The 15,077-nt window shown below is 38.4% G+C and overlaps 1 protein-coding gene across 2 annotated transcripts; it reads right to left on the bottom strand.

The window, feature by feature from the left end:
• capza1b (capping actin protein of muscle Z-line subunit alpha 1b) lies at positions 1 to 7,635 on the bottom strand. Of its 2 annotated transcripts, XM_008317909.3 has the most exons (11): positions 7,530 to 7,635; positions 6,737 to 6,800; positions 6,612 to 6,663; positions 4,600 to 4,663; positions 4,272 to 4,478; positions 4,094 to 4,173; positions 2,885 to 2,963; positions 2,737 to 2,808; positions 1,902 to 1,964; positions 803 to 951; positions 1 to 164 (listed from the first exon to the last, which is right to left on the bottom strand). In XM_008317909.3, the coding sequence occupies exons 1-10, from the start codon at positions 7,566 to 7,568 to the stop codon at positions 811 to 813; spliced, it is 861 nt and encodes a 286-aa protein (XP_008316131.1). In that variant the 5' UTR covers positions 7,569 to 7,635; the 3' UTR covers positions 1 to 164; positions 803 to 810. The 2 variants fall into 2 exon arrangements, with proteins under 2 accessions (XP_008316131.1, XP_024915320.1); XM_025059552.1 differs by having other exon boundaries at positions 1 to 951.
• Between the last annotated feature and the right edge of the window lie 7,442 nt (positions 7,636 to 15,077).

Raw genomic sequence — 15,077 nt, 5'->3', positions numbered from 1 at the left:
CAAAGTTGTAGCGTCTGTTTATTTGTACAACAGTAGGGGGCACTACAGTCTTTAAGGTCAGCACTGACAGGTGTAGGAGAACAGAACAGTGAAAAACACGTGTACAGATGTCGATGCAAATTTTTACCCAATACAGTAGAACAGATGTCGCTCTGGAAGAAACACTTCAAAAAAAAAAAAAAAAATATCAGACAAGCAGGACTTCAAATGTCTTTTGAAAAGGGAGTTTCATCTTTTTTTTTTTTTTTGCGAATTTCAGAATTGAATATTTGTAATTTAAAAGATTGAGAGTCCATCGGAACTCGCAGAGGCTTCTTGGATTTGATGCAAAACATTTTCAAAGCCAAAAAAAAAAAAACGGCAAGTTGTAGCCTTTTTTTTTTGATTATTTTTAAAAAACAATCAACTGATTCAAGTCAGTTCAATTTAGTTTAGTTTGGGTTTAAACAGTTATATTTCAACAGTCGCCTTCGTCCTTCGCATTTAATTGATTCAGTCGTAAATCCAAAAGAACCCAGGTGACTACATGTGCTTCATTTCTGTGATCAGCTGCCGTCTCTTAAGTACACACGTTTTTGGTTTCAGTCAATCTGTTACGAACAAGTCTTGACACACACACACACACACACACACACGCTGATCCAAACAGAACCATTATTTAACACACGACGTCTAAACATCACTGTTTTTTGTTTTTTGTTTTTTTTTATTCCTTGCCCTGTGGGTAGTTTTGCTTTGGTTAGTTTGTACGGTGAACGTGTAAACAGGTGTATTGTGGGTAAAGTGGAGTCTCAACACTGACCTCCGCCTTTAAGCATTCTGCATCTCTTTTCCGATCTTGTAGCTGAGAATTTTGTTCCAGTCGATCTTTGTGCGCGTGACGGGCAGCTGACGACGCAGGGCCTTGAAGGTGGTGTCGGACATGGTCTGGTAGTTCTCGCTGATGGCAGTCTGAGGGCAGAAAATAGCCGAGCCATTACAGCAGAAGTGTCAAACTCAGCAACACAATTCCCCTTGAAGGGCCGGTTTTAAATGGAATATAGATCAGGGGTCCCCAACCCCTGGTCCGCGGACCAGTACCAGTCCATAGGTCATTTGGTATCGGTCCGCAGTGGGACACAAAGATACAAACAGAACAGAAAATGTTATGATACTTCAATGCTCAGTACCTTGGACAAATCCTTGGAACAAAAAGTCAGGGACCTCTGGTATAAATGTAGCTCCTCCATAACAGACTAATACATGTTTCTACAATTGATTATTATGAATTCAAGCTACAAATATTGTTCATTGCTGTGTAATAAAAAAAAGTTTAATTTCATAGAAAAAAGTTTAATTTTCAGAAACTCCGGACCAGAAAAAAACGGCTTGCCGGGCCACGATTGGCCCCTGGGCCTTGAGTTTGACACGTATGCATTACTGGAATACAGCGTTTCCCTTTCTATATTGCGGCTCTACTTTCGCTCCGTCAGTACATCGCAGATTTCGTGAAATATAGCAAAAAAATAATAATACATATAAAGGTTTTGTCTTTAAAAATGTGGATTCTTGATTTAAAATTTGCGAACGATCGCTGCGTTAGCGTTGTTTACCAAGACGAGATCGTACGCAGCATACTATCGGCTAATGCAATGCGTACTCGGTGCACTATTGGCTAATTGAGCGCGCTCTTCGGTTCCTCGCGCTGATTGGCTCATGCGTCGTAGCACCTCTCAGCATCTTCGCAGATTTTCCCCATTTCGCGGTGGGTCTCGGAACGCAACTACCGCGATAGGAGAGGGATCACTGTATAGCCACCTTTTGGCTGTCAAGTACCCAGAATGCTTCAGGATAAGACACCAGTTTTCTTCTGGGTTAGTTCTGTTGTTTAAATCTATAATAATTCACAAAGAGCAGCTTACCTGATAATCGTTTTCAGCATTTTCTATAAAGGTGACAAATTCCTTGGCAGTCTGGAGTTCACTCTGTTTTCGGAAAAAACACAGATTCAGGAGATTCAGAAGGGAAAGAAACATAAATAAAGCAAGAGTAAAAGTAAAGCCAGGTGTGTAAGTTATGACGAATGAGGAAAAACAAGTATTTTGTTCGTTGTTACAAATTCTCAGTTACAGCTTCTCAACATCAAGTAGGAAACATAAGAATAAGACGTCTTCTATTGATGGTTATTTTTGAATCCAGGCGCTGAATGGATTTGTTAACAAATATTTTTTTTTTTTGTAGTCTTAGTATTATGTGTCATGACAGCCCTTAACACCTTTCTATTTTTATTTATTATTTTTATTTTATTTGCATTAGATTTTTTTTGTATTTTTTCATTATTTATTTTTATTTTTGACAGTAATTTTTTTTTTTATTTAGCATTTATTTCTTAATTTTAAATAGATTCTGGAAGTTCACGGCACTGCTGATTTTATTTGATGTTTAATGGGTTTAATAATTTGGATTATTTAAAAAGTATAAATACAACATAAGTTATTTGAAGGGAAATTTGAACAGGAAGGCATGAAGGAAAATATCAGATTTACTATTTATCATGTGCAAAAACGACGCTTTGTGCTTCCAGAGTCAATGAGTAATTGTGAAGAAGAAGAACTTTTTTTGTAGCTTCTCCCTTTATCGGGAGTCGATAAAGGGTAAAGCCGTAGTTCCAAAAGCAAAAAATGATCGGACTACGGTTGAACGGTGATCTAACAAACCATGAGCTTTTACAGATAATATCGGTGAATATTTACTCACAGTCACTGGTATTGACTCCTCCACCTCCTTGTGACTGACCAGCTGAACGTTTCCATCTTCGTAATAGTGCACCTGCAGACGGACGGGCAAACGGACAGTGTTTACCACCTGCTGCCATCCTGATCTGGGATCACTCGAGTGAACTTACCTGGATTTTTAACACTCCCACCACCTGAGCAGTGGATTGACCAATGGTCAGCTTCCACTCTGACCTGCAGCGACCATTCCTGTGTGACACAACAAACAGGACAGGACAGGATTGGATTGGAATGAAGGACACATAAGATCGCACTTTGATATCAGCAGTGTCGACTTGGTACCGACGCAGCACCACGTATTTGGATTATTCAAAATGGGCGACCAATTTCTAACATTGTAATGTGTCCCGTAATGTCCATCATCTCGTTAATTGGGACTTGGCCGCCATAAACTCATCGCCAGGTTTGTGAGTGAGGTCTAAATGGAATTCCAACAATGAAACTTCTGGATGGCCTCCAAGAATCCTACAACCGCTGCATCATCAAACTAACCTAGGGCGCTTCGGTCATTCTACATCAGTTAAACGCTTCTGAGAGAATGTTTTGTGAGACTGTGGTCAGCCAGCGCTGTGTGTCAGGAAAGCAGATGACCTCTGCTGCTCCACTCCTCTTTCTCAAGTTCTTACTCATTTTGATTTTCTAAAAGCCAACCACCGGAATACTCCTGTAAGTTTGGCCTTCAGGAAAGGGAGTTTTCTCAAGCAAAATATTAATAAAAAAAAAATATATATATATATATACACATAAATATATATATATACACATAAATATATATATATATATATATACACATACATATATACATACATACACATACATATATATACATACATACATATATACATACATACATATATACATAGATACATATACTGTATATACATATGTACATACATACATATATATATACATATATACATACATACATACATACATATATACATAGATACATATATATACATACATACATATACATACATATATATACATATATACATATATAGTGCCATATATATATTTATATATATACATATATATAGTGCCATATATATATACACATATATATATACATATACACATATATATACATATACACATATATACACATATATATACACACATATACATATATACACACATATATATATATATATATATAATATACTTGCACCTTTGTCCAGCCCACATCTAATTAAGTTTTATGTGGCTCGTAAACCAAAACGAGTTTGACATACTAAAAATGTGTGTTCCCTCGGTTTCCTCAAACAACAACTAGCCTACACAAATGTGCTGAACAGGTTTACAAGTAGTCATCGTACCAAAAGTTCTTGGGTTGAAACTGGTGTCCTTCGATGCATGCTATAATTGTTTGCTGCCCATCCACAGTTTTCCCATACACCTGAAACACACACACACAGGTAACGTGTATTGGCTTTGTGTGTAAATAAGTACAGCCGTATTTTGAATGTACTGCGAGACGACTCCTGGTCAACGTACCGTACAGACACCGGTAGGGTAGTGCTCTTTGACATAGGCACTCAGGGCGGTGTCGCAGCAATCTCTCCAGCTCCTGAGGGACGAGTCTACTTCGTACGACTGAACGTCGCTTACCTCTTTTCTAAGGTGGTCAAAGCGGAACGACAAATTGTTGCGTGGGTCCAGGAAACAACCCTGACCCAGGTCACCGTGTTCTGTGATCAGAACCTAAAGAAAGAGAAAAAAAAAAAAAAAAAAAAAACCTCCAAAAAAATCCACCAAATTTGACAAACGTAGACTTGGACAACAATAAAAGCATTTCAGACAAACAAGGATTTACGAAACTTACTGGCTCGTCATAGCCCTCGATTTTGGCAGGGGTGAACTGATCCATGTTGTACTGGGCAAAGGAGCTAGGAACGTTGGAGAGAAAAGACAATTTAAGGAGACGGTCAACTGCAATTCATGAGTAAATGCGCTTGTTTTTTTTTTTTTTGCAAAAATTGACAGTCGAGTACTGACAAAATGGCACGGAAATCGCATCCAATTCATTTGTCAACAGCATGGGCAGAATGGCACCGACTGTATATCCAATCATTCATACACTCAGTGTTGCTGCAGTACTAGCCAATACACATTGTTTTTTTTTTTATAATGAAAGTTTGATTTTTTTTTTTTTTTTTTGCAAATAATATTGATACTTTACATATATTGAATTAATTCCACCATTTTGGTTTAGTCACAAATAAAACTATGAAATGCAAAACTCCATCTACTGTTATTTGTCCTTTTATTATTGCAATATATAGAAATAAAGGAATTTTGTTTTATTTAGTAACATCAATTTATCTGGATTAACCATGATTGTGATTTGAATCAATGACTATGACCATTTTTGTGTTACCCTGTAAACAAATTTAAATTATGATCTTTGACAACCCTCTGAAAAACAACAAATCAACTGTTTAGAGCAAGGGGCCACATGCAGGTGCGCTGCTATTTAATATTCTTATATTCATTTATGGTCATGAACTTTGGGACATGATCGAAAGAACAAGATCCCAGACTTGTTGCTCCGACTGTTGCCCGCGCGACCAGTCCCCCGGATAAGCGGACGACGATAGATGAATGAATATTAATTTAAAGGCTAGGTGAAATTGTGGTGTGAAGGTGAAATAAGAAAACCAAAAAAAAAAAAAAAAAAAAACCAATAATTGAATCAGTGCAATTTATTCTTAACTTGTTCATCTCTACAAACAGTGAAAAAACAACAAGCGACCTAAGTTTTAGAACTACAACAAGGCAACAAAAACGATAACTTGTAATGCTGTCACCTTATTTGACCTCTTCAGGGAGAATAAGCCAGTCTTCTCTGGCCTTGAACAACAGGTGTGGAAAGTTCTCTTCGAGGGAGGAGGGGAAAAAAGTCCAGCAGTGTGACAGAGCCATTTGTTCCATTTCAGTCCTAAATTGTCCAAACATGCATTTACCTGGGTGAACCAGTCATTACCAGTGGCTGTCCCTTTCATTGACTGCATGGCTGCCTGCTTCAAAGCTAGAGGAAAAACAGTCAAATTTGTCCGCCATTTTCTTAAGCTGAAGCTCCAAGATCGCAGCGATGTCTTCAACGCACCCCGTTACAGCGCGTCGGGAGAGTGACACGTTCTCAAATGCGCCCTTTTTCTCCAGGCAACAGAGTCCAATAAGCACTCTGTGGGTGTGAAGTTTGGTAAAAAAAAAAAGTCCTTGTTGGGGTTTCCAGTTTTGCTAGCAATGCATCGGACCACCAGAAATTAAGCACACGGTGGCTTAGTGGTTAAGGAAGCGGACTTGGGTCCAGAAGGCTTCAGGTTCGAGTTCTCCAGCTGCCAAGTTGCCACTGAGGTGCTCGGAGCATGGCTCCGTCCCCAACACACTGCTCCCCGGGGGCTTAACGCTGCCCACTGTTCACTTTGGTGATGGGTTAAAAGCAGAGGTCACATTTGGTTGTGTGCAGTGTCACAATGACCAGTAGTTCACTTTCCTTCCGGTCATTTCTGTAGAGAAATACTTGGCAATCCGTCTTGTTCAAAACACGGCATTGGTTTTCAACTTTTCTTTTCTCACATCTTGACGGTAACCGGCTCGCACCACTTGCCGCTGTTCACCTGACACTCACAGCGCTCGTACTACGAACTTGACGATTTTTCAAAATAAAAGTACCACAGTTGCATTTGACGCACAACATGGATTTTTTTTTATTATTATTTAATGTCTGTTGTAATTTAGAATTGGCCGTAATATGCACAGGTCTGGTTTAGAGAAATATTTATACAAATATAATAAATGTAATTAATTATTGAATTATTCGTCATTACTTACTGTGAAGCCCCCTCCCTAAGGAGGTTGTCGTTGTTGAGGAGAAGCCGCACATCTGGAGAGGGAGAGAAACAGTTTAAAACAAACGTGATAAATGACATTAAATATGATTATCATATCATTCTTACCATTGAAGACTTCGTTAAACTCTCCCGGTGGAGCATGAGTGACAAAATTGGCTGCAATGCGAACCTTCAGAAACAAATTGCACACAAATGGTTTAGATAAATCAGTCCATTAAAATAAGTATTTATGCACATATAACACAGTTTCACTTTATTCGAGGCTTTTTAGATACATATTTGTAGTTAAGATTGAACTCCGTTAATTAATTAGCAGTAGCCCCTATACTGTAGCACAGTGAATAAAATCAACTGAATTAATTTTCTAGCGGTAGCCCCTGTACTGTAGCACAGTGAATAAAATCAACTGCAACAGCTTCTTCACTTTTACACCAGGCTCATTTTACACTTCAGGCACTCATTCGTGCACTAATCTGGGATCCACGTGAGCAGCCAAAACTTTATTTGGGCTGCTGAAATGGAATCTGACCCGTGCAAGAGATCCTTGTTAGCTGATGAGGCTCTAGTCGTTATTCTACAAACAGTAAACCGTTACCATGGTAATACGCCCATAAACGGATCCATTATTTCGATATTAATGACATATTAGTTTCAACCTAAAGTGTTTGACGGGTTAGAGGAAGCTCCGTTAAAGTTTTCGCGAATTCTCTACATTAGGCTCAATTAGCACAGGCTAGCTAGCTGCTAAGCGCAGCTGCAAAACAAGAGTATTGTTTGCTTTACGGCACAGATATACTACTTTAGGATTTCTCCAGACGGAACGCAGCAATAACTCGCGTTACCGAAAAAAACCCCAGTGTAAGTAAACCCTGTTTATAAATAAAAAAAGTGCTCATACTTTCTCGTCATCTGATAGCGGCTCCTCAAAGTCCTCCATCTTGGCTCCTTTTGACCACACCCACTATCAGCTGTTTGTTGACGTCACCGTCACGGTCACAGAGCACCTTACAAAAAGCAAACGTGAAACGATTACTGTGTTTTAAGAATATTACAATTTAACGAAGGAGTATTAGGGCCACATCGAGAATGAAAATAATACAATTTCGAGATAGAGCACCCTGCAAAAAGCAAACGTAAAACGATTACTGTATTTTAAGAATATTACAATTTTACGAAGGAGTATTAGGGCCACATTGAGAATGAAAATAATACAATTTCGAGATAAAAATCTTAAATTCATAAAGAATAAAGCGTAAACGCGTAGCGTATCGTTACAAAAAGGTTACAAAAGAAAAACGTTGTAACGTTAATAGAAAAAAAGTCGTATATTTACGAGAATAGAGTAATAATTCAACGGTATTACAGTCATAAATAAAGTGATATATTTTTAGTTTGTAGTATTTTTGGGGAGACCAGAGGGAGGCTAGGACAAAGGCTAGCTCGGGCTTTTTACAAGTTTGCGTTTCTCGTCTCTTTACGTTTATGCTAATATCATATACGACTTTATTCTAATAAATGTATGCGTTTATTACCCTAAACGTTCGACGTAACGGCCTCATTCACATGAATTTACGACTTTAATTTAGTAATACAGTATATAGTAATATAAACAGTAATTGTATTAGCGCCTTTTATTTTCTTTTTTAAAATCTTACTTATTGGGTTAAAAATCCAGAATTAAACTTGTTTTGTCGCTTTTTGTTTTATGTCTGAACATTTCCTGTGAAGGATATCTATCCTGGCTTTTTGTACAATCTATTTTTTGTACAATCTATTTTTTTTTTTGTAATTTTGCAATTCTTCCAAGACCCAGCAGGGGGAAGGCCCCACACTCTGCAAGCAAGCAAGAGAGAGCGTGAGAAGGAGTAGTGTGAGAAGCGGTAAAAAGAGCAAAGAAAACAGAGCCTGCTCTCTCTCTCTCTCTCTCTCTCTCTCTCTCTGTCTGTCTCTCTCTCTCGTTGGAGGATGAAGAAAATTGACTATTATAGTGCCATTATAGGCTAATTGTTATTTCTTGTTATTTCTGTGCCTCTGAAAGCGACAGATTGGGAGAGGGGCTTCCCCACAATCCCCTGTGCGGTTCTCACCATTTGGGCCGAGTCCTTTATGTTTTGCACCTGACATATCACAGTCATGCTGAGACAGTGGGTTTTTCAACTTCCTGAGAAGAAGAGTCTCTGGTGTCTTGACAGAAGTCAGGTCAGACAAGATGTGGAACCTTTGTAGTCCAAACATTCCTGCGTATGAAGAGAGGAGCGCGTTCCGTCTTCCTAAGGTTTCCTGTAATCCACAATGACCTCCTCCGTCCTGCTGTTGCTCAGGCTAAGGTCACTGGCCGTATTCCAACGGAAGCCCCTCACGCCGTAGCGAGTCTGGTCGTTGCCTGACTGGTTGACTAATTGTGTTGGTGAAGAAGATGGCGGGGAACAGTCTGTCTCTGCCATTCCTCAGCTGTTTGCGTTGAGCTGAAACCACCTTCATGAACCTGCTTGGAGGGCCGGCTCTAAAAATAAACGAGTGAGGCCCCCACGCAGTCTCACACAGTCAGTCAGGCAAAGAAAGGGAAACACTGAAACACATGAGAGAGAATGTAGTGGGCGAGGAAAAGGAAACCCCCCCCAGCCCCCAGCGTGACCTCCATGTCATCAAAGAATAGTCATAATTCAACAAAGGAATATTCTGAAAGTGTTGAGTACAAAATAAATAAAAAATAAAAAATAAAAAATAAAACCATCAATTGAGTTTTGAACGAACATCCAGAGCAGTTCAAGGACACACAACGATCAGACAGAATAAGATAAAGGGGTTAAATGTATGTATAATTTAAAGCCATTATATGACTGACCTTCATATTGTGATTGAATTATGTCCGGGCTCTTTTCTCAAAGAAGCACTTAAACTAGAACGAGAGACTCAATTGAAGCAAAAGATCACTTCAAACTTTAATGAAGCCTCAAGCCTGACTGGAATTACTGTGAAAACACACACGCACGCACGCACGCACACACACACACAGACATGATGTCAGACGCTAAATGTCCTTTAAATTCCCCTGCCTTCTGCTCTTTCGAACGCCGTCGTTACAGCCCAACGCTGACTTTATCAAAGGCTCGTAGGAGGAGTGTAAAACGTTCAGGCTTCCATATGTCGTTGAACTGACAGATGGATCAATTGCAGCTTCCATTCTTCCACAGTCTCTTAAGTTTCCTTCCCGGTGTTCTCCTGCGTGTATTATTAGCGTCAACAGTCAAGTAATCATCAGCGCTGGCATTTTCACCTTTGACCCCTCGCGTGACTGTTTTACACTAGGACACTAGGTCACAGACATTTTACTGCAGGTGCTGCCCCTCTCACACACACTTTTACTCCTGTCTGCGTACGGAACGGAGTGGAAGTACTGTCTGAGAACAGGAGAGTATGTGAAGCTATTTTGATCTTTGTCTTTCGCTCTTTCTGTCAGTCTGTACCGTATACGGTAGAACCATCATTAATTGTGCATTCATCATTTTTAAATATTATTTAATACATTTTATCAGTTTCAGACAAATGGAAGTTGACTGACAATCCAGTAAGTTTATTTTTTTTTAAAATACTTAATAAGACCTAATCGAGGTAAATGAAACAAATTAGAATTATTCTGAATTATTTACAGGACAAATTAATAAAAAAATATTTTTCCTTTGGGAACAGTGGGCCCAAGCTTCTCAAAGTATTTATTTAAACTTTAAAATACGTTTTGGATATATTGCATTACAACTTTACAATAGCAGACACTTACAATTTTTACAATTAGTTACAGTAAACATACAAAATACAAAGACGCATCAATAATAATAATAAATAGTAATAAATAATAATACATTGTGAAAGCGCAGTTATAGTCACGGCAGGTCATAAGAATATGTCGCAAGTGAGTCATTAGATTAATAAGTCATAGAGTAAGAAAAGGTGAAAGTTACCCCTTTTTTATAGCAACATACCAACATATACCACTATAATAATGTGGGTCAACATGGTACATATATTATTATTATTATTATTAATATGGCTATTGTAATGAATAACTGCATGCGTGACACAGGGTTCTTGAATCTGGAATGTAATTTGAGCTTAAACTATATTTATTTTTACTCCACATTTGCTCTTACGTTTTTTTCTTTTTTTTTTTGTTTTTCTCACATAACTGAAATCAACTTTTATTTTTTTTTTTTCAACAACTTTTTTTCTTTAGCCACTTTTGACTCTCTCCTGGCTAACACTTGTTCCTCCATGTTAACCAGGTTCATGTCATTGTTGGACATCAATTATGTACAGTGCGATAATGTTAATAAATCAGATACAGAGACTGCACACACAAGTGTCTGTGTGTGTGAGAGAGAGAGAGAGAGAAACTGAGTGGTGTTAAGTATCACATTATTTGCTCGAGCTTCTCTTTGTTAGTGTCACTCATTTATCCGTGTGTGTGTGTTCGTGCGTGCCGGTGTGTTTGTGTCTCCACCTTGGCTCTGGTTTCTCCTGCCCAGGCGTAAAGTTACTCACTGCAGACTGTGATAGATCAGTCATTCTGACCCTGATTGTGAAGGCAGCACCGACCTGCAGCTGCTGCAACTTGGGGGCCGTAGACACACAAACACACATTGCGTTAACGCCGGTCTCAGAGAGGTAAGGTGAGAACTGTCTATGTCTCTCTTTTTTTTTTTAAACAAACATACAAAATCTCCAAACAAGTTTCTTTTGTTAAGCCGGGTTTCCAAGCAGATGAATAAATGCATGCAGTAGACGTGGTTCTGTTGAGCTAACCTCCGCAGAGAAAGTAATTGGCTTTTACTCGACGACACGCGGGGTTGGTTTTCAAATGCTGTCTCCATCATTGAAATCAAACGTGTTAGTTTTGTCCCCTTGCTCCATTTGTAGTTGTGCATACAAACTGACCACAGGAGGCAGCGGTGGACTAGTAGTGGTTGTGTTATCGTCAGCTATCAATGATTTTTGTTGTTGTTGTTGTTGTGGCTTAGTACAAAAAGTAAAAAAAATTTCAATATTTGTTGTTGTTTTTATTAAATGATAGATGGCTGAATCAATCAAAACACTTTTAAATGCAAAACTTAGAAGACTTTTTTTTTCCGAGTTAAACAAATCTAGAAAATTAAATGAAAAAACAACCATGTTCTAACGAAACAATAGAAGCCAATAAAGTAACCGTCTAATTCTTGGGTTATCTAAGGATTATAGATACAGCAAATAATTCGCTCACATTGAAGTCCATAGATGTAACCACCAAGGTCCTGTGTCGCTGTGAGGTACAATCACTGATTTCCTCTATGAACTTTCAGTCTAGGACAGAGAAAGGGTTTACTAAGTAGCTTATTGAGTTTGGCTAAAAAAAAAAAATCATTTAGTTGTAGTCCAGGTGTTGACCTAAGGTTTGTCGATCCTTAAAACTATCCATTTGTTTGATTGTATACATCTGTATATTCTGAAAAAGAAAACACAAACGTACCAAGACAACAATGGTATACTAAGTCTTCACTGTCATCCTGCTGCACAGGGTTCTTGAACCTGGAATGTAATTTGAGCTTAAACTATATTTATTTTTACTCAACATTTGCTCTTACGTTTTTTACTTTTTTTTTTTGTTTTTCTCAAATAACTGAAATCAACTTTTATTTTTTTTTTTTTTTCAACAACTTTTTTTTTTAGCCACTTTTGACTCTCTCCTGGCTAACACTTGTTCCTCCATGTTAACCAGGTTCATGTCATTGTTGGACATCAATTATGTACAGTGCGATAATGTTAATAAATCAGATACAGAGACTGCACACACAAGTGTCTGTGTGTGTGTGTGTGAGAGAGAGAGAGAAAGAGAGAGAGAGTTAAGGAGATCTCCAGTGATCTAATCACCTTGTTCCACATGAAAGAATATTGATCATTACATAGATCAGCGTGCGACACGCTTACAAAGAGAGAGAGAGAGAGAGAGAGAAACTGAGTGGTGTTAAGTATCACATTATTTTCTCGAGCTTCACTTTGTTAGTGTCACTCATTTATCCGTGTGTGTGTGTGTGTTCGTGCGTGCCGGTGTGTTTGTGTCTCCACCTTGGCTCTGGTTTCTCCTGCCCAGGCGTAAAGTTACTCACTGCAGACTGTGATAGATCAGTCATTCTGATCCTGATTGTGAAGGCAGCACCAACCTGCAGCTGCTGCAACTTGTGGTCCGCACACACACACACACACAGTGCGTGAACGCCGGTCTCAGAGAGGTAAGTTGAGAACTGTCTATGTCTCTCTTTTTTTTTTTAAACAAACATACATAATCTCCAAACAAGTTTCTTTTGTTAAGCCGTGTTTCCAAGCAGATGAATAAATGCATGCAGTAGACGTGGTTCTGTTGAGCTAACCTCCGCAGAGAAAGTAATTGGCTTTTACTCGACGACACGCGGGGTTGGTTTTCAAATGCTGTCTCCATCATTGAAATCAAACGTGTTAGTTTTGTCCCCTTGCTCCATTTGTAGTTGTGCATACAAACTGACCACAGGAGGCAGCGGTGGACTAGTAGTGGTTGTGTTATCGTCAGCTATCAATGATTTTTGTTGTTGTTGTTGTTGTGGCTTAGTACAAAAAGTACAAAAAATTTCAATATTTGTTGTTGTTTTTATTAAATGATAGATGGCTGAATCAATCAAAACACTTAGAAGACTTTTTTTTTCGAGTTAAACAAATCTAGGAAATTAAATGAAGAAAAAAAAAACAACCATGGTCTAACGAAACAATAGAAGCCAATAAAGTAACCGTCTAATTCTTGGGTTATCTAAGGATTATAGATACAGCAAATAATTCGCTCACATTGAAGTCCATAGATGTAACCACCAAGGTCCTGTGTCGCTGTGAGGTACAATCACTGATTTCCTCTATGAACTTTCAGTCTAGGACAGAGAAAGGGTTTACTAAGTAGCTTATTGAGTTTGGCTAAAAATAAATCATTTAGTTGTAGTCCAGGTGTTGACCTAAGGTTTGTCGATCCTTAAAACTATCCATTTGTTTGATACTGATTCAAAGGCATACTAAGTCTTCACTGTCATCCTGCTGCTGCTGCTCGTCACTGCTTGATCCGTGTCTGAGTGTGTTCACTCACTCGCCAACAATTTTCATGTCTGTTTCTCTCTCTCTCTCTCTTGCTCTCTTGCTCTCTCTCTCTCTCTCAGCTACTTGGTTTTGCTGGCATTTCAGTGGGTGACTCATCCTAGGAGTCCTTAATTAAACATCTGCAGGTATCGGTGCTTGACAACATGCTCTCTCTCTCTCTCTCCCTCTCTTTCTGTCTTCTCACCCTTTCTCTCTCTCTCTTTCTCTCTCTCACACTCTCTTTTACTTTGCTTTGAATGCTTAGTTTCAGACTAGGGTAATTATAATTTTTGTTTTAGCTAAATAGAGCTCTAATGTATTATGATGCATTGATAAATATTCATCTTTAGTTTCAGACCATAACGAACGAGTTTAGGGTAGATGGGCTAATGCTATTACAGGTAATTTTATTATGATGCATTGATAAATATTCATCCACTTGGTACCAGCTTGAATCTAAGGTAAAGAAAATGCCTTCAACCGTTTTATTTTTAAAGGTCTCCTCAATGATCAATTCTATAAATCTGGAACAAAACAAAAAAAAAAATTATTTAACTGAGGTTGCTGTTTATGTTTAAACAGATGAAAGAAAGAAGTAGGGATGTCCGATAATATTGGCCAACTCACATTGCCCGATTGGCCCGATATTAGCATATTTATGTAATATCGCTAGGAATCGTTAATGGTATTTTCTCCAATAATGAAAACCCGATAACACCATTCCCGTTTTCGCCAAATATACTAGAATAGCTTTAAAAAATTATTTTGTACACCCAATGTTATGATGAATGCCTCTAGTGGGCCATCACAATAAATGCAGGTAATGTGTTAATTCCACGACAGGAGATACTGTATGTGATGTGATCCCAAAATAGTTTGGTTGAGATCGGAATCGGAATTAAGTGTTTGGACAATATCAGCAGATTGGATATTGGCAAAATGTTAATATGGGACATCTCTAGAAAAAAAGCTAATAACAGAGACCACCCGACTCTTTAATACCAAAGTTCGTCTTCAAGACATTAATCGAAGGAGGGTAGGCAGGGGCAGGTGTTGAATTATTGAGCTTTTATTATACTGTTCTGGAGTTTATGTCATTAGCAGAGTACCAACTTATTGTTGTTCCTCACTGACTCTGTATTTCTGCCGCGGCTGGTTTCCACAGAGATTAGTATCTAAGAAACAAGAAGTCATGTACCTTTAGATGTCAGCTAACAGAACAAGGCGTTTTATCTTCAGAAAGACACTGATGCCCACTCTTTGTCTGTCACACCGCAGGTGTAAGAGAGAAAATACTCTCAGAGCTGCTGAAGACTAAATCTTC

The sequence above is a fragment of the Cynoglossus semilaevis genome, chromosome 10, assembly GCF_000523025.1.
Source record: "Cynoglossus semilaevis isolate Cse_v1.0 chromosome 10, Cse_v1.0, whole genome shotgun sequence".
Taxonomy (NCBI): Eukaryota; Metazoa; Chordata; class Actinopteri; order Pleuronectiformes; family Cynoglossidae; genus Cynoglossus; species Cynoglossus semilaevis.
The sequence above is the reverse complement of the archived record's forward strand: the minus strand, read 5'-3'. Positions and strand labels throughout refer to the sequence as shown.

What these genes read in the sequence shown, in the direction of transcription:
- capza1b (XM_025059552.1), bottom strand. Translation starts at nt 7,568, where the DNA reads ATGGAGGACTTTGAGGAGCCGCTATCAGATGACGAGAAA. An exon ending in TCGAGGGCTATGACGAGCCA is followed by an intron (nt 4,479 to 4,599) that starts GTAAGTTTCGTA and finishes CTCTTTCTTTAG; the next exon opens with GTTCTGATCACAGAACACGG. An exon ending in TTTCAACCCAAGAACTTTTG is followed by an intron (nt 2,964 to 4,093) that starts GTACGATGACTA and finishes TGTGTCACACAG; the next exon opens with GAATGGTCGCTGCAGGTCAG.